Consider the following 19,978-nt stretch of genomic DNA (forward strand, 5'->3'; position numbering starts at 1 on the left):
TTGCCAGAGACCCAAGACGCTGCACGTGTGTTCTGGCTGGCTGATCTATGCCCAGGAATGTAGGCGTTCCACAGCCAAAAGCGCAACCCCTGGGGAGCTTTGCGCAAGCACTGTGGCCACCCTTACCAGAATGAGCAAAATGAACAACCCCCAGCAAGTACAACTAGATACATGAGCACTGCAGGCAAGTATGTAATTCAGAACCTGGTCGATGCAATGACAAAATGTAATGCAATGACAGCAGCAGCAGTAGCAGCAGCAATGAGAAGCAAAGAGCAAGGGAGGCATAAATTCCTAAAAGTCCTAAGAGGTGGGGCTGGATACATAGTACAGGGCCTAGGACAGTTGCCTTTCATGCAGCTGATCCCAGGTCTGATCCCCTTGAGCCTTGAGAATAGAGCCTAGAGTAAGCCCTGAGCACCATGTCCCCCACTCCAAAAGTATTTAAAGTTGGATAAGGAACTGGATATTTGCATAGCTAAAAAGAACTCTGCAATTAATATTCACTCATTACAAGGAAAAAGTAAGTAGTGTAGAAGCCTGGAAAACACAGTATCTGAGATATTACGGCCGCATGCTCTCTTATTGTCTAGTTCTCCCTCTAGGAGAACTCGGCAAGGTACTGAGAGTATCCTGCCCGCATGGCAGAGCCTGGCAAGCTCCCTGTGGGATGACATTGCTTTGTTCTTTCCCCCCTTGCCACAAAGAGCTTAGGTTCATCCCGGTCACACCCATCAAGGTGCTCCCGAGTCATTCCCATTTCTTTGTTTATCTGTAACTACTTCTCTATGCTGTCTTCCCCAAACAGTTAATCAGCTTTTTCCCCTAATCTGACTCTGTTAACTTGTAAGGTCAGACCTTTCTAGGACACTGAACTTATAATATTGCCTTTCTCCTCTCCTTATGTCTTTTGCATAATTTACTTTAAAGCAATGTCCTTTTTTTGTATAGACATAAGAAGATAATATTATGCTTTTGTAACTTGGGATTTAATTGGCTTTGAATATTATTCATTCCCGGGCATCTGCTTTCTCCACTTAAGCCTCAGTTGCCCTCAGTTCCTAGCACCCCCAAAGCAGGGTCTCGACGAGGGATGGGACGGACCCAGGGCAAGCGGTGAGTTATGTACTACCCTGGCATAGAGACGGGCCTGGCCAAAGTGCCTAATGCTTAACTATAAATTAAGAGCTTGATCATGGCCAAATGCTGTCATGATCCAAAAGTAACAACGAGAGTAGGACCCAGCTAGGGATAGGAAAGACTAATCTGGCCTGAGCACTGTAGTCTGAGATCAAGATGGCCCCAGGAGAGCAATTCTATAAGCTTAATGCATTTCTTATTGTGTCCATACAAAATGATTAATATTATGAATGCTTATATGTTTGCTAGACGAGGAGAGGAGAAACACACTCATGGGACTCCGCCCTTGGGTGGAGGGTCCTGCTGAAGGAGAATCTGTCCTAAAAGCAGCATCCCCTGAAGGCAAAGAACTTTACCCTTATTGATTGTGACCACACCTATGTGTACTACCCAACCCCCTCATGCTGCGGGGATTTAACTAGGCTGTAAGAGTGGGGGGGGGGGGGGGTGAGATCCAGAGAGAGATCCAGAGCCGGGAGAGAAGCAGAGAGAGAGAATGAAATATACTGATTGAGCAACCAGTTTGGCCTTCTTACTTCCATCGCCTGCCCTTGACTAACAGCCACACACAACGGTTCCAGAGCACCGAGCATGGGCGGTGGGTGAGACAGAGCCGCCTGGAGAGCCTGCGAGTGCACATGCCCGTTGGCGTGCTTTAGTTTTTTTACAGCTCCCCATGGCATATCTGATATGCCAAAATCATGGGTCTCATTCCCCTGACACTGAAAGAGCCTCCAATGCGGCACCTTTGGGAAGGACGAGTAAAGAGAGGCTGCTAAAATCTCAGGGCTAGGACGAATGGAGATGTTACCTGGCGCCTGCTCAAGCAAATCGCTGAACAATAGGATGAGAGTGATACAGTGATACGGCCCAAGATGCGCAACCTGAATCTAATCTTCATTCACAGGACAATCCCAAAGATGGGGCTACCTATGAAACAATCCGGCCATTGTTTTTAAAAGTATTAGGGACATCAGAGTTAAGGTAGCAAAGGAACTCTTTCGAAATGAAAGATGCAATGAAAATAAGGCAACAAAATATAATACATGGTTATAAACAGTATTCTTTCACTATTCTAGATATTATATGAAAAACTGGCTAAGCTTGAATGAGGTCAAAGATAGCAGCAGTGTGCTTTTAATTTTTGTTGTTGTGTTTTGGTTGGGGGGGGTAGGCTCAGGGGGGGACATACATGACTAGCAGTGCTCAGGTTACCCCGGCTCTGTACTCAGGGGCTTGAGAACCATATGCAGTGGGAGGGATGGAACTGGGCAGGGTGGGCTGCACACAAGGCAAGCACCTTAACCCCTTACTCTCTCCAGCTCAACAAAATGTTTTCTAATCTGATTAAGAGAATATATCATCCTCTCAACACATGTAAGAAAGTACCGAAAAGAGTTTAAGAGTTTTAAAAAATTTTTTAAACCATCTTAAGTAGGTTTTTGGTGGGGTTAGTGGTGAGGGGGACCCCTTCTAGCTATGCTCTGCCTGGCAGTGCATGCCTGGTGGGCAAGACGCCACACTCAACAGGCTTGGGGCACACCAGTGAAATGGGCATGCCATCCCAGAGACTCAACTCAGAGCCCTGTACATGCCAGCATATGTCCTACCACTTAAGCCATACATAACCCATGGAAAATACAAACTCTACTGGTGACTAACATCTTTAATAAACTGGGAGTGGGCTGAAGCGATAGCACAGCGTGTAGGGCATTTGCCTTGCAGGTGGCCAACCCGGGTTCGATTCCTCCGTCCCTCTCGGAGAGCCTGGCAAGCTACCGAGAGTATCTCGCCCTCAAGGCAGAGCCTGGCAAGCTACCCATGGCATACTTGGTATGCCAAAAACAGTAGCAAATAGTCCCACAGTGGAGACGTTACTGGTGCCCGCTCGAGCAAATAAATGAGCAACTGGATGACAGTGATACAGCGAATAACCTGGGAACAGGAAAGAACAGGAAAGAACTACGCATTCTACTAGATGAAAAGTCCAAATGAGAACTGTACCAGATTACCAGACCAAATGAGGAAACGCTAGGAACACTTAAGATTAGAAATAAGAATAAAACTCAGCCCTATCAACATTTACATTTAATTTAAATTGACAAAAACTCAAATTGAAAGATCAGAGAAATGGTACCAGGGTTAAGGTGCTTGTCTTACACACAATTGACCCTGGTTCAATCCCCAGCACCACATCTGGGCCCTCTAGCTCCACCAGGAATGATCCCTGAGTTAGGGGTAAGTCCTGAGCACTGCTAAGATTGGCCTCCAAACTGGAAAGTCCAGAGGGAAAAAAAATTAATAAATAATAAAAAATTTCAGCATTAGAACAACTTGCATTTTTTTATGAGAGAAAAAAACACTTTACAGGGGCTGGAGAGATAGCACAGCGGGTAGGGCGTTTGCCTTGCACGCGGCCGACCCAGGTTCAAATCCCAGCATCCCATATGGTCCCCTGAGCACGGCCAGGGGTAATTCCTGAGTGCAGAGCCAGGAGTAACCCCTGTGCATCGCCAGGTGTGACTCAAAAAGCAAAAAAAAAAAAAAAAAAAAAAAACACTTTACAAAAAGCATATATAAATAACAAAATAAAACAAGTTTTTAACAATTTTTTATCTCCCAAGAAATGCAAATTAAAGCAATGATACTACTTTTCACCGTGGAAATAAAAACGACTTGTACCACTACATGCTCATGAGTAGGTAAAGCACTTAGAACTTTCATTAACTTTCATTTTTGAAGGAAGAAAATGTAAACTGTACAATCACTTTGTAGAAACTTATGGCAGTTTCTTAAAAACTAGAGATCCCAGCTCCCTATGACCCAACAGCTGCACTCTTAAGGAATCACTCAAGATAAATTACGCAAGATAAAAGCCCCCCAGAAAACCTTGAAGAATGTTAGGTCAACTTTTTCATATTAAACCAGCTCTAGAAGCAAAGAAAACATTCAGTGTTACAAGAATAGATAAATGTTTCTTATGGTTATACATAAAGAACATCAAGTTCCTCCGAGAGCTGTATTTCGGATTCACCACCAGGATCTCACCATCCTACAAGGAAGTGATCATTGACGTAAAGAGAGGGGTTCGGCAGGATACCATTTCACCGAAACTCTTCAGTGCCGCTCTTGAGAACATCATTCGACGACTGGAATGGGAAGGAATGGGAGTGAAGATAGACAGTCGGCAATTACACCACCTCCGCTTCGCTGATGATATCTCATAACGCCAAACATTACCCAAGCGGCACAAATGCTGGCCGACTTCAACTGCGAGTGTGGAAAGGTTGGACTGCAGCTGAACCTCAACGAGACGGTGCTCATGAAAAAGGAACTAGTCCCTGACACTCCATTTGTTCTCAATGGAACAAACATCTCCGAATGCAGCAGCTATGTGTGCCTGGGTCGAGAACTCAACATGACTACCTGGTACCTGAACTGCACAGGAGGAAGAGAGCAGCATGGAATGCCTTCAAGAGTGTTGAAGAAGTGGTTAAGAGGAAAAAGGACCTCCGGCTCCGGGCACATCTTTTCGATTCCACCGTTCTTCCTGCATTAACGAATGCCTCAGAGACCTGGGCCCTACGCAAACAGGATGAGAATGCTATTCGGGTATCCCAAAGAGGAATCAAAAGAGCTATGCTTGGAGTATCACGCCTCGCTCAAGTGAGAGAAGGAATCCGGAGTTCCAACCTCCATCGACGTTGGAATCAGGGACACTGTGTTGTTTGCCAAGACATCAAAAATCAGATGGGCCAGACATATAATGCGATTCAGAGATGACAGCCTGACTAGAGCTGTTACTGACTGGATTCCACGTCAATAGACGGCATGGCCGCCCACCAACGAGATGATCAGACTTCTTCGTCAAAACCCTGAATGAAAAGTTTGAGGCTCATCTTGTTCCTGGAGCGAGCAAATATCACTGGACTACACTAGCACGCAGCAGGGACGAATGGAGACGTTAATGGCACCCGCTCGAGCAAATCGAATATCAACCGGAAGACAAGTGATACAAGTGATATGGTTATACAGTGGAAAGCTACTTTGCAAGAAAAAAAGAAAAAACAGGGCCAGAGTACAGTGGGTTAGGCATTTCCCTGGCTCAGGGCTGGCCCAGGTCCAGCACCCTGCTAGGAGTGATCCAGGAGTGCAAAGCCAGGAGTAAGCCCTGAGCACTGCAGGGTGTGACTCAAAAGCAAACACAAAAACTAACAGAAAAATACTAGTGATGTATGCAATGCTACAGATTAAATATGAATCCCATAAATACTGCTGGAGAAAAAGACAAGAAACTACAAAGTACATGGTGTATGAATCCATGTGGAATGAAATCAGAATATTGGTTTCTTTCAAAACTGGAGAAAATGGTGCTAAGGCTCAAAAGACAAAGAGACCCCCCCCCAGAGACAAATCAATAAATTGTCTTGCATTAAAAAGGGGAGAGAATATTCCTATGGGGTAGCTCCTTTGTAAGGTTGGCGTTCCAAATAAACCCACAAACTGAAATGTAATCTGAGACACCTGAATTTTAGGCTTGAGAGAAAAGGGAGGGGAGGGAGTAGGAGGGGGATAGGAGGAGCACAAAGATAATTTCTCTTTTACAATGATAAAAATCGGATTAAATGATTATTGTGAAGAAGAGGGGATTTAAATTCCATTCTCCTGCAAAATTCAAAACCTCGACACTAAACAGCGAGAAAGTTACCGTCAATCTACTTCAGAAAGGAAATCTGCAATAAGACTTCCAGGATTTAGTGTCTAACTCTATTTCAAACAGCGGTCACAAGGGAACAGACGCAGAGTTCTAGACCAAAGCCAAACAAACAAAATACAGAGAACACTTTGTCAAGTAGTTTCTAGCCGGCGTAGCAGTAAGAGCTAAACGATTGCAGAATTCTCTGTGGAACTTCAGCCATGCATAACAGACACCGCCCCCTCTCCAACCCTACAGCCTTTCTTAATGCCCCGCACATGCGTATTACCACTGTGTCCACTTTCTGTGCATCAGTTTCTTGTTGTTGTTGTTGTTTTTAAGCTACTGATCAAACAGGTCGCTTTAGGAAATGTTGCTTAGGACGCGGCTGGCAAGGTTGTTTTCGGTTTTGCTGGAATCGCTCAGCTGGGCCGGCATTTACCTGCAGCCCAGCCACTCAAACCTGCACTCGCAGCCTAGGGAGCGTGTTCAAAGGTTTAGTTTGGCTTCTACGGGTCAGACGTGGGGGTCGGGCTGCGCTTTCCAACAAGGCTCCCAAGTGACGCCGCGGTGGCCAGGGCAGGAGGGGCCTAGGGACTCTGGAGGACTTCGTAGGGGGGAATCGGTGTTAGAGCTCTAAGAACAGGAGAACGGGAGACTCCGATCGTCCCAGCAAGGAAGGCGGGGACCCGGGGCAGCCCCAATCCAGCTCCGCGCAGATGCCCCAACTGTAGCCCCGCCTTTGCCCTTACCCGACGATCAGCAGAGCGCTCTGCAGGCTTCCCCGCACTTCTAGGAGCAGGCGCGCCTTGGTGCCAGCAGCTGCCATGGCTAGCGATGGGTCCGGGGCTGCGACCACCACGCGAGGCCAGCCGGGCTCGGAGCGCTGCACGCACGTGGGGCTGGACGCCCGGGATGCCCGGAACTACGGCGCCACGGACACCATCGCCAGCCCACAGCGCCACCTGGCGGCCGGAGAGTGCGCCGCCGCCCGATCCTTCACGCGTCGCCTCGAGCTTTTTTTTTTTATTTATTTTTTAATAATTAAAACATTTTATTTTCAAAAAGTCAACGAACGGTGATTAATTAAAATAATAATAAAAAATCAAATGAAGGGCATGTATTTAACTGTTTTATTTTATGTATATATTTTTACTGTTGGACTGGAGCGATAGCACAGTGGGTAGGGTGTTTGCCTTGCACAGGGCCGACCTAGGTTCGATTCCTCCATTCCTCTTGGAGAGCCTGGCAAGCTACCGAGAGTATACCAGCCCACACCACAGAGCCTGGCAAGCTACCCATGGCATATTTGATAAACCAAAAACAGTAATAACAAGTCTCACACTGGAGATGCTACTGGTGCCCACTCGAGCAAATCGATGAGCAATGGGATTACAGTGCTTTTTATTGAATTGCCATGAGATAAAGCATCACAAAATGGTTCATAATTGTGTTTCAGTCATACAGTGACTGAAATACCCATTCCTCCACCAGTATAATTTCCCAGCACCATTATCCCCTGTTTTCCTCTCCCACCTTCAAGCCACACCCCCCCAGCCTGACTAGGCAGGCACTTCTCTTCTCTCTCTTTCTCTTTCTTTCTTTCATTTTAGACATTATGGTTTGCCATACAGATGCTGAAAGGTTATCATGTGTATCTTTTTATCTCCTTCCAAGACTTAGTTCTCGTTCAGAGTTTTTTTCCAGCACCAGCTCTGCACTTGAGAACAGTCTTCACCTCCCTTCCTGGGGGCAGAACTTGGCAAGTGACCTTAAAAACAAAATCCGGGAGGTGGACTGATCCAGGCACAGTGCGCAGAGCCCTTGCTTTGCATACCTCTCACCTGAGTATGGTCTCCGACATCCCCAATGCTCCCACAAACCCAGTCAGGAGTGATCCCTGAGAACTCTCAGGAGTAAGCCATGAGCACCACTTGGTGTGACCAAAAGCAACAAAACAATCAATAAATAGAGATAACTCTGGTGCTGGAGGAATAGTACAGACATAAGACCTTTTCCTTGCACACAGCCAACAGCAGTTCCATTCCTGAGCCCCTTCAGGAATGATCCCTGAACACAGAATCTGGTGTAAGCCCTAAGCACCACTGGGTGTGTCCCATCGCTGGTCCTGTGTATACTTCTTTGGCTAGTACAGGAGGACCAGGCTGAGAGGGACATGAAGAGGGGCTGCACTGTCCAGTGTCCTACCCCAAACCCACTTTTCTTTTCTTTTCTTTTCTTTTCTTTTCTTTTCTTTTCTTTTCTTTTCTTTTCTTTTCTTTTCTTTTCTTTTCCTTTTTTATTAGTAACCTGGGAGCGGGGCTGCTGATAGAACAAAGGTACTCACAGGCAGGGGCTCGCCCATGCTGCTATGTATGACAGCAAAAAAAGTGCCCTGGATGGGGCAGCCACCTGTAGTCCCCCATACCTGATTACTGCAACTGCTGGTCCAAACTCAAGATCTGTAGAGTTGGTTTTTCCTAGAGTATGAGGCAGCACATTATTCTTTTTTTTTCTTTAATAATGTAGGAGTACTGCTATTTATTCAGTCATTGATTAAGCTGATTTAATTGGGCATAAACTTTTTTTTATTCTATTATTTTTTTTTATTCTATTCTGAATGTTAACTTTATTTTATTATTTTATTATTATTTTCCCCTTTTTTTTGATTCACCATGAAATATAGCTACACAGCTTTCCTGTTTGACCTTTGGTCATATAATCATCAAACACTCATCCCTTCACCAGTGCACATGTTCCACCACCAAAATCCCCAGTATTTCCCCCACCCCCATTCCAACCCTTCCCCTGCCTGTGTGGCAGACAATTTCCTCCATACTCTCTCTCTACTTTGGTTACATTGAATATTTCGACACCCGTCTCACCACCACTCAGACCTGCTGAAAACGCAATGCTAAACGATTTGTTTTGTATTGCTTGTTATGGGTAGAATATAATGTCCAGGAAATTCCATGTCATTATCTTCCGGGAGCTTTAGTTCATAGTCTCTAGGTCTTGGCCATTGATGAGATTACATGGGGTGTGTGGGGGGGAGGGGATTTGTGGGTGTGACTGCCAAGCTACTGGAAAACTGGGGACCTGGGAGGAGGCCCAGTCCTGATCCAAGTGGGCTTGGAGATCTCAGTCACAGGTTCCCACATATCTGATTTTCCAAGGCAGCACATTCTTGAATGGCAAGAAACCAAAAGGCCTTGACTTGTCTACAACATGCTCCAGGTGGCTGGTGACAGCTTGAGGAATATTCTCGACTCATCTCTGGGTTCACACAGTAACTCTGGTATTCCCCACCCTGCCCCGCCAGGGTCTTCTCCCGAGGAACTAGGGCAGAAAGGAGGCTGCTGGAGAGCTTGAGAGGCCAACTTTCATTCCCTCTCTGATGCTTTCCCGTCTTCAGAAGGAAGGAGACTTTTCCCATAGAGCAAAAGGTGTCAGAGACCCTGGAACTCATAGATATGCCTTGAAATACAAGGTGTTTGCTTTCCTAGGGAACAGAGAGGCTCATGTTGATGTCAGATGAAGAGGTACCGTGGGGTGAGTAGACCTCAGCCTGATGGTGGCTACTCTGGACATATCCCCAGAAGGCCTGGGCACAAGAACATCTTGATCTGATGTACAAGCAAAGGGACAGGTTATTCTTGCTTTTCTTTATGATTCAGGTTTGTCTTGGGTCAGGTCACCTCCCAGGTAGCAAATACCTGGGACTGACTTGGCATTATTTTTCAATTTAGTCTTATGACTCCAAGATAGAAATGATTGCAAAAAGGTAGTAAGTTTTTTAATTAGGGAAGTAGAAAATTTGGTTAAGTTTGGTATTATGAATCACGGGACTAGTCAATTTCATAATCTTCGAGAAATTTCATGCATATATTTCCCACTATTTCTTTTGCAGAGGGCTGGACCAATAGCACAGTGGATAGGACATTTGCCTTGCATACAGCCAACCCAGGTTCTATTCCTCAATCCCTCTTGGAGAGCCTGGCAAGCTACCAAGAGTATCCCACTCACACGGCAGAGCCTGCCAATCTACCTGTGGTGTATTCAATATGCCAACAACAGTAACAACAAGTCTCACAATGGAGACGTTACTGGTGCCGCTCAAGCAAATCAATGACAACAGTGCTACTTTTGCACACACAAAAAAAACTGACACAAGTGTCTGAATTTATCACCACCAGTATAACATAGCCACTTTATAATAGAACTATAACAGAAAAACGATAACTATTAAACCTTGGTTGAATTGTAATAAAATTATTTTTAAAAACAGGAACTTGATAGTTTTATTTTTTTAAAAAAACAAGAGAAACGATGCCTTTTATACAGAACATCATTTATTTATTGCCATTCATTGTTGCATAATAAATATGCAATTGCCATACACCAATGACAGCATTTTCCAAAACAAGTAAAATATTAAAATCAGTAGAATTTTTAAGCCTTTTGTTGCTTTTTGTTTTGTTGGGGTGGGATCACACCTTGTTGGGCTTACGGGGTGCTTCCAGATGCATTGGGGGAACCAGGTGTTATTGGGTCTCTGACAAAGGCCTCCTGCCTCCAAGCCTGCGCTCAGCCCTAGGAGCAGCCGCTAGTCCCAAAAGGGATTTCTAAATTCATGGTTTGCTTCAAATCCAAAACCATGATAGAGGTAAGAACTTGGTTTAAAGCATTACGCTTACTGTGATTTCAACTCAAATGATTTACTTAGAATGATGAGTTCAACTGCTTTTAACTTCCCAAAGTCATCAAGTTCTTCAGTGGTGACATATTATATTTTGAGACGTATATTAATACAGTATGCTTGTCACAATTATTTGAATTTTTATTTGAATTTAATTTTTATTTCAGTTTTAATTTTGTTTTGTCTTGGGCTACACCTGGTTGTGGTCAGGACTTACTTCTAGCTCAGAGGTCACCCCTGGTGGTTCTGGGGACTGAAACATGATCAGTCTAGTGCAAGACTAGTAGTGCCTTACCTGTTGTACTATCTCTCTGACTCAATTATTTGAATTGTCAACAGTTCTTTTATTTCATTTATATAGTGGCATGCTTGTCAAATTTTTGGAATCATTCCTTTTGACCCCAAGATCCAGTCAAAGTGGTCCAATTCTACAATGCACAATTCAGACTCCGAAATTCAAAATAGTCCTAAATCTGATACCCACTCTTTTTTTCCTTACTTTGTGTTCCCTAATGTTACAGAATCGCAAGTTTCTCCTATGAAATAGTGAGGGATAATACAGACATAAAGGCTGGAGAGATAGAAAGGGGTTAAGGTGCTTGCTTTGCATCCAACAGACTCCTGTTTTATCCACATATGATTCCTCAGCACAGAGACAGGAATAAGATCCGAGTACCGCTGGGTGTGGCCCCCAGACCTAGAAAGAAAAACAACAGGCCGAAATGATGCATCTTTACGCATCTTTAAAAGCTGTTCACGGGGCTGGAGCAATAGCACAGCAAGTAGGACGTTTGCCTTGGACTCGGACAACCTCGGTTCGATTCCCAGCATCCCACATGGTCCCCCGAGCACCGCCGGGGGTAATTCCTGAGTGCAGAGCCAGGAGTAACCCCTGTGCATCGCCGGTGTGATCCAAAAAACAAACAAAAAGCCGTTCCCAATTTTTAGCATCCTTTAGAAGCCTCTTTCAAGAAGGAAGAGGCTGCTGCTGCGTTAGAAACACTAGCGATGAGGGATATGGATCAGCTGGACCACACACACACACACACACACACACACACACACACACACACACACACACACACGCTTCCTCTGCCCGAGACCCCGCGTTCACCTGCTGCACCAAAGCCAACCACAACATCACTCTTTGTAGCGTCCGCCTTTGCGGGCCCTGGGTCAGTTCCCCGTGCGTCCGCTCGGGGGCGCTGTGGCGACACCAGCCCGGCGGGCCGGGGCCGGGGCCGGGGCCGGGGGCGGGGCCCGGGGCGCGGACGTCGACGCCGGCGTGGGCGCGGCGCGGTGCACGCTGGGAGCTGTCACTAGGCCCCTCCGGCTCGGGAGCTCCGTGTCGCTGCCGCGGTTGCCAGGAGAAGCGACGGCGGCGGCGGGGAGCGGCCAGGCCCACCGCAGGTAACCGCGTCTCCAGCCCCGTTCGCCGCCCGCGCGGTCGCGAGGCTCCCGCCGGCCTGCAGCGCCCGGGAACGCCCCTGCGTGCGGGTCGGGCTGCGCCGGCTTCGCGGGGGGTAGCCGCCCGGGCCCCGGGGGCGGGGGCGCGGGCTGGGCCGGGACCGGGGTGCGGGTCGCGCCCCTGTGCTCTCCGGCGGCGGCCCCCGGGAGTGGAGGGGGTGCGGGGGGTGGGGGGTGGGCGGGAGGTCTGCTTTGTTGGCGGCGTCCAGCCCCGTGGCTGAGTCTCGGTTCCCGAGCTGGCCACCTCGGGGAGGGAGGGTGGAGACTGCGAGGCCAGGGGTGGCAGGAGGAAGAAGTTGCTTAGAGGAAGCCCGATCCCCAGTCGGAAGTTGTTAACAGATCCCCTTTGATTCCCGAGGCTTTGAAGTTGCAACCGAGCCAGGGGCTCGTCGCTGGACGGGTCTCCTGCTGACCGCCTCCGCTGGGCGCAGGGAACGACACCCCCTATCCCCCCCCCCCCCACACACACACACCTCCACTCTCGGCGCTTTCCGTCCAGCCTGGCAAAAACTGTGTTTTTATGGTTCTTAGGAACCTCTCTGAGGACCGCCCCCTCCCCCCAGGTCCCCTCTCTTGGAGTCAGGGAAATGGCAAAGAGAGCAGAGATCAGGTTTGGAGTACCTTGCAGAAAGCAATGCGGGCTATTGATAATAAGAGAAAGGAGAGGCGTGCACCTGGCCCAGCAGCCCAGAAATAGCAGCCGAGACGTCTCTTGGCCCTGCTGTTGCTGCTCTATGCAGACAGAAAGTCTTCCATTCGGCTCTGGGGAACTTAGGCCAGCATTTGTGCTCAGCACCCAGGAGGCCACTGGGTAAGCGGCACAGTGATTCGGTGGCGCTGACAAGTTATCACAGGCGGAAATTAAGACCAGCTGTACAGGTGCTTTCATTTCGTGATTACCTTTCTACTCAGATCATTCTCTACTTTGCCAAGGAACAGCGAGTCAATCTGCAGTTCCGATTAGGAGGAGCTCGGGAATATTTAAAACACCGAAGTTCACACACAGGCCGGAACATATGACATCATAGACCAAAAAAAAAAAAATCAAATGTCAATGAACTATTAGTAGATGTTTGAGAACCAGATGAGTTGTCTTTTGTAGATGAAGGAGTGCAAAGGACCCTGGCCTGGATTGAGGCAATCTCTTTGTGCTTCTGTTAAGCAGGTGTTTTTCTCTCTGGTCTCTGTTCTGTGCTGTGTTTCTGGGACTTTCCAAAGACCTGAATTCAAAATCATGTTTCCTTTGAACTGAGAAATAGGATTACTTACTACTCCAAGTTATGTCCCATGGAGTTGGGAGGTTGGAGTAAGTCAGGTTTTTATCTGCCTTTTGCTGCTGGACTAAATAAAATCTTTACTGCTGTGCTTAAAAATGTATGTATCTATAGCTGTATTTCTGAACTTACCTCACCTGGTTAGCTTACTAGTATTTCCCACGATATTTACATAAGGAGAATTTGGAAATTACACCTTTTTGAAAAAGATGAAATACTTTATTTAAATACCATGGTTGACAAAGTTGTTCCTAATACAGTTGTTACAGACTTCTCAGTGTTCCACCACCAATCCTGCCACTAAGGTGACCTTCCCTCCACCACTGTTTACCATTTTCCAAACCCGTTCCCAAGCCTGCCCCCTTAGCAAGCACATGATCATTTATTTCATATTGCTTATTACAACTCAATGCTCGGAGTGATTATCAAAAGTGCTTCAGTAAAAAAGTGTATGTAAAAAATATACTATCTCACCACCGGATTTTTTTTTTTTTTTTGGTCTTTGGGTCACACCTGGCGATGCACAGGGGTTACTCCTGGCTCTTCACTCAGGAATCACTCCTGGCGGTGCTCAGGGGACCATATGGGATGCTGGGATTAGAACCCGGGTCGGCCGCGTGCAAGGCAAACGCCCTCCCCGCTGTGCTATCGCTCCAGCCCCTCACCACCGGATTTTTAAGACCTTGCCTACAGATGAGCTAAGCTGTTTGTTGCTAGTTGAGCCTTCTTGGGTTATTTCGGTTTGTTGAGTTTAGCTGGCTTCTCTGTTACTTTTCCATCTAATTTGGTGTGCTCCTACTGAAATTTCAATAATGAAGAATTTGCAGGTTCATTGACTTCAGGATCCAAGTTTTAGGCCAGTGAGTTGCAAGCAGTTGTGGGCTGTGGGCTTGGCTATTGGGGCTTTCCGCCTGAGGCTACCCGCCTCCACTCCTAGAAGACCTCAGAGTTCTCAGCTTGGACACCAGAGTACTTGAAAATTTTCAGGTACCTGGTATCTGCTTGGTATCTTTGCAGCGAGTATGAGTGAAACGGTGGGGTCGAAGTTGGCGTGGCAGCCACTGTGAGGTGTGGGTGCAGCTGCCGGGGATTTGGCAGGATGGGAACTCAGCCTGCCCCTCTCCCGAGGGCACCCTCGAATTGTTAGCCCGCGGGTACCAGTGTGTCCATGATTTGTAGCTGCTTGGTGTGCATCTCCTTGGTCCTTGGAGATTCAGTCGTGAACCTGTGGATCAGGGCCAGTGGGTGAGTTGACATGGTGGTGAATTTGGGAGATGAGCCTGGAAATTGTACTTTTTAGGGCTGAGTCCTCTTTCATCTCTGAAATTGTTTACTTTCCGCCCGAGTGAGAGCACAGGGACAAGGGTGCTTGCCTTGCACAAGGCCGGCCCGGCTTCAAGCCCGGGCATCCCATATAGCTCCTCAGGCACCTCTAGGAGTGGTTCACAGAGCCAGGAGTAAACCCCTGAGTGTTGCTGGGTTTTGCCCCAAGCCCCCCAAAATAATAAAGTAACAAAATAACAAGTGTTACTTTCACAAGTAAGTGAAAGTGAAATTGTCTACATTCAGCTTTTTCAGTTTTAAGCCTGAAAATCTAATGGTAACTCACTGGCATAACAAAAGGGTGACCTTCATTCTTAGTGAAATATTAACATTAATGAAACACATATTTTTGTGAGCCTTAGTGCCTTAGTTTATTACAGGAGAGGGCCTTTTGTTGTTGTTCTCTTAATTCTTTAACAGTGATTAACTCATGTTTTGAATTTGCTTTTATGGTGAAATTACTGATTTTATTCAGAATGGCATGGCAAAGTTCTAACAAGACATGTTGATACTCATGTCACTGTGATTTCCCTCTCTTAATTCTTGAAGCTTGAGATGTGTTAAGGAACCACGTGAAAGGGCTCGAGCAATAGCACAGTGGGTAGGGCATTTGCCTTACACACGGCTGACCCGGGTTCGATTCCTTCGATTCCCAGCATCCCATACGGTCCCGCAAGCACCACCAGGAGTAATTCCTGAGTGCAGAGCCAGGAGTAACCCCTGTGCATTGCCGAGTGTGACCCAAAAAGCAAAACCAAAATAAAAAGAATCACTTGAGATGTACTTAATAATCAGTACCTAAGTTTAAAAGCTTAGATTTTTGGAGAGAACTTTTGGAAAGATTTTTGGAGATAAATTCTACACTCTTCCTACATTGCTTATGTACAGGAGCTAGGTGTTAAATACAGTAATAATATTATACTGAATTTTGTCATTTGTCACTACCGCAGAACAGTGTGGGTGTTTCTGTCTGTGGCACTTTGTTAGGGGTGAGTGCTGTTAATGCATCCTTTTACTGGGGGGATGGGGGGAGGACGGATGTGGGGGTGGAGGTACTGGAACAGTCCATTTAATTTTAATGGGTAAGCTTTAAGTCAAGTATGGTCTCTCTGAAATGAAATTCAGTAGAGAGACTGCTGTGTTGTAGAATAAATTATGGTTTTATTAAAAATTTATTATATTAAAGTAGGAGTTGGAGAGATAGTAGAGCGGTTGAGATGCTTACCTTGCCTCACCCCCATCCATGATACGGTGGTGAATGTCCACGGAGCATTGCCAGGAAGAGGCCTGAGGGGGCCCCCACAAAACCAAAACAAAAGGGAAATTTATATGAAAATACCTTTGACCACTTCTCTTTAAATTCTGATTTCCCTTTTCTCTTCCTTGTATTCCCTTCCCCTACCCCATGCCCCCTGGGCCTGAAACCTCAATGACTTTGGTTGCATAGATCAGTGATAAGAGTTTTATTGGGGGTGGGTTTACCTATAGAATGTCCACTCCTTTTATCATCACTGCCATCAGTGTCATCCCTTTGCTCTTGGATTTGCTGGTGTAGGCACCAGTAACGTCTCCATTGTGAGACTTGTTACTGCTTTTGGCATATCGAATATGCCACAGTAGCTTGCCAGGCTCTGCCGTGCAGGTGGGATACTGTCGGTAGCCTGCTGGGCTTTCCTAGAGGGGTGGAGGAACCGAAGCCAGGTTGGCTGCGTGCAAGGCAAACGCCCTACCCGCTGTGCTATTGCTCCAGCCCTTTATGCATATAGTACACACATATCTACTGTAACCAGCATCACAGATTTGAAACATGTCCCCTCTCAGGTGTGGTTTGCTGCTCTGGGCCCTCTGGCCTCTCAGCTTTGTTGTCAAGCTTCTGTTTTTGAAAATGCTCCCTGACTCTTCAAGTTGAAATCCTCCCCATCTAGGCCTTGCTCAGATGCCTCCTTGTTCTCGAATTCTTTTATGACCATTTCATTTTGAGGCCATTTCCTTCTGACTTTCATAGTTACATTTCTTCAAGCTTTGTTTTCTGTTTTTCTCGGTGGCTAAGCCAGTGGCTTGTTCATAGTATGCACGGGTTTGTTTATCAGGTAGATACGTTTTTTTAGCTTTGGTCATTCTTATATCATCTTCAAATATTGGCTATATACAATGTGAGGTTCGCATTCCACCAAGGCTAACTTCCTTATGTGCAAGGCTTTAAGGTTCAAGTCAATTCCATGATGATTATAGATGACTGTATGAGTGGTGAACATAGCAAAGCAAGCACGAGTCCAATCGTGGTACGGGTGAAGGGAGAAGTATGGAGTGCTTGAGATGGAAACTTAGATTGCTTCCTCTGGAAAGAACAGGCTAATTGATGGAGTTTCTTTACAGTCGTCATTTCCCAGGGAGGGCGGGATCTCCCTGAGTGTAGCTTCACAGATGCCCACCCTGGAGCCAGCCAGGACCATAGGTGTGGAGTTCAAAAAGCATCTTAAATCTGGGCTAGTTTATAGCCAAATTCATACTGTATTTCAGACATGTTTTGTCACGTCCACCTTTTAGTTTCAATTCAGGCAAGACATCTCAGTTTTCTTGTAGGCAAGCTTTTCTTTTTTGTTCTGTTTTTTTTTTTTTTTTGAGGGGGGTGAAGGGGTGTATACTTAGCGGGGGGAGTGCTGTGAATTCACTCCAGCAGGCTAGGCCATGGTGCTCCATCTCTCTCGAGCACCGCTTGTGTTTGGTAGCCTCACGCCTTCTCCCACCCCGTGGAGACTGATGGTGAAGGGCGGACGAAGGAAGGAATGAGGACCAAGCTGGTTGCTGATTAATGGCTGTTTATCCACTCTCTCCTCTCTCCTATCTTACACACTCTTCATTCCTAGATCCTAGATCCCCTGACTCTGATCCCCTCTGCTCTTACAGTCTCAGTTTATATAGCGATCACATAGGGTGGTGATACAAAGGTGGGGTTGAACATTAATAAATCAACAAAGAGATGTAAGGCCACTCCTCCAGGAAATTAACTCAAGGACAAAATCTCATCTAAGGAGATTACTCCAGATTACTAGGAAATCTGCTCAAGGGTGGGATCCCATCCAGGATGTGTTGTTTTCTCCTTTCCTCAGCTAGTAATCCACTTAAATAGTTGCAGTAAATCTATTTCTAATATTTCTAGCGATGTCATTCTGTATGAGCACAGTAAGAGATATAGCACTGTAGCACTATCATCCCATTGTTCATCGATTTGCTTGAGTGGGCACCAGTAACGTCTCCATTGTGAGACTTGTTACTGTTTTTGGCATATCGAATACGCCATGGGGAGCTTGCCAGGCTCTGCCATTCGGGCAGGATACTCTCAGTAGCTTGCTGGGCTCTCTAGGGGGGACAGAAGAATTGAACCCGGGTCGGCCACGTGCAAGGCAAATGCCCTACCTGCTGTGCTATTGCTCCAGTTCAGTAAGAGATATATCAAACTTAAGGTTTGGTTCTTCCTGAGGACATCTCACTATATATTCCAGGCCACAGTCCTCAGGCCAGGTTAGTCTTCCTAACCCCAGCAGGGTCCTTATCCAGTTATCTCTTTTGGGTTATGACAGAGTTTGTCCATGACCATGCTCTTGGTCATGGACTTATATTTAAGTATTATGGTGCTTGGACTGGCCCATTTCAATGCCAGGGTAGCTCACAGCTTGCCCTGTGTCCATTCAGTCCCTCATCGGGACCCTGCTTTTGAGGTGTTAGGAACTAAGGGCTACTGAGTTGAGAAAGCAGATGCCCAGGAGTAAATATTATTCGGAGTCAATTAGATCCCAAGTTACAAAAGCACATTATTAGCTATCTTCCTATGTCCATACAGAAAAGACATTGTTTTAAGGTATCACTATATCACTATCATCCCGTTGTTCATCAATTTGCTCGGATGGGCACCAGTGATGTCTCCATTCGTCCCAGCCCTGAGAGTTTAGCAGCCTCTCCTTACTCATCCTTCCAAACGGTACTGTATTGGAGGCTCTTTCAGGGTCAAGGGAATGAGACCCGTTATTGTTACTGTATTTGGCATATCAAATGCGATGCGGGGAGCTTGTCAGGCTCTGCCGTGTGGGCGGGATACTCGGTAACTTGCCGGTTCTCCGAGAGGGATAGAGAACGTATATAAGAGAATACAAGCAAGTATGTTAAAACCAAATATATGTGTGCTGTTTTAGGTATATCAGTGATATGCCTAATACCTAAAGCTTTAAGGTAAAAGACATAATACAAGTTCAGTGTCCTTAGAAGGATCTGATTTTACAATCTAACAGAATCTGATTAGGGAATAGGGGATTAACTGTTTGGGGAGGAGGGCACAGATAAGAGTTTACAGATAAACAAAGGAATGAGAGTGACTTGGGAAGCACTGTGATGGGTGTGACCAGATAAACCTAAAGTTTCCTGTGGCAAGGTTGAAAGAATAAACCCAATGTTATCTTACAGAGAGGTTCCTATCCCACAGTGCTCAGGGCCTACTCCTGACTCAGTGCTCAGGGATCACTCCTGGTGTTTTGGTATTTATATCAGAGAAAAACCCAGGGTTCCTGCATGCAGAATATGTGCTCCAGCCTACTGAACTATCTCCCAGACCCCTCGGGTAGCCATATTTTTGATGTATTCTAGCTTTTACTTGTGTATTTATATTGATAATGTGAGTCAGTCTCTCTGTTGCTCACACATTAGCTTTGTACCAGTAAGGCTCTGCTCCAGTTAAATACACTTTCCCCTTTTCATTAGCTGGCATCATTACAATCTGCAAAACATTTCAGTCTTGCAAGAATCATTTTTTTCCTTAAGTAATGTTCTTTTCATATTTTTCTGCGTATTTATATTGAGAGCCCGGCAAGCTATCGAGAGTATCTCACCCGCACGGCAGAGCCTGGCAAGCTACCAGTGGCATATTCTATATGCCAAAAACAGTAACAATAACAACAAGTCTCGCAATGGAGACATTACTGGTGCCCACTCAAGCAAATCGATGAGCAATGGGATGACAGTGACTGATTTATATTGATATGACTGATATAGTTTTTTTTAACAGGAACCTGAAATATTGCCATCAATAAAAAAGAATCATCACTTGCCATAAACAGAAGCAACACATAATGCTAAAAGTGACAAAATATAAAAGAATTGTTTAGTCACCTCATCTACTCTCAGAGGAACCTTACCAGATGAACATATTAACATTATATCAATATTTTATCACTCCTAAATCAAGTCAGCACTTCAATTCCAGCTTGCTGAAATCTCTCCTCCCAAGGTCTGTTTTGTTGGAAGGGAGAGGAGATTAGCAAGAGTTACAGAGATGCTACTGCATCCTGGCACCAGCCTTAGACTGCTGGTGTAATCAGAAGAACTGAA

General features: G+C 46.1%; 2 protein-coding genes across 10 annotated transcripts in view; one reads left to right on the forward strand and one right to left on the reverse strand.

Moving 5' to 3' along the window:
* Nucleotides 1–6,762, reverse strand: part of UBE3D (ubiquitin protein ligase E3D) — a 160,160-nt gene extending 153,398 nt beyond the window's left edge. Inside the window, exon 1 of the mRNA XM_055136148.1 lies at nucleotides 6,589–6,762. Within this exon, the coding sequence (XP_054992123.1) occupies nucleotides 6,589–6,665 (77 nt within the window). The 5' untranslated portion in view covers nucleotides 6,666–6,762. The remainder of the gene's footprint in view (nucleotides 1–6,588) is intronic.
* A 5,051-nt stretch (nucleotides 6,763–11,813) lies between these two features.
* The window catches only part of DOP1A (DOP1 leucine zipper like protein A), a 111,722-nt gene continuing 103,557 nt past the window's right edge, over nucleotides 11,814–19,978 (forward strand). For 8 of the 9 annotated variants that reach the window (XM_055134471.1, XM_055134475.1, XM_055134476.1 and 5 more), the window contains exon 1: nucleotides 11,814–11,945. The gene's annotated coding sequence lies outside the window, so the exon portion shown is untranslated. The remainder of the gene's footprint in view (nucleotides 11,946–19,978) is intronic. The other variant, XM_055134472.1, reaches the window with a different exon arrangement.

Source organism: Sorex araneus, chromosome 4 (assembly GCF_027595985.1).
Source record: "Sorex araneus isolate mSorAra2 chromosome 4, mSorAra2.pri, whole genome shotgun sequence".
Classification (NCBI taxonomy): domain Eukaryota; kingdom Metazoa; phylum Chordata; class Mammalia; order Eulipotyphla; family Soricidae; genus Sorex; species Sorex araneus.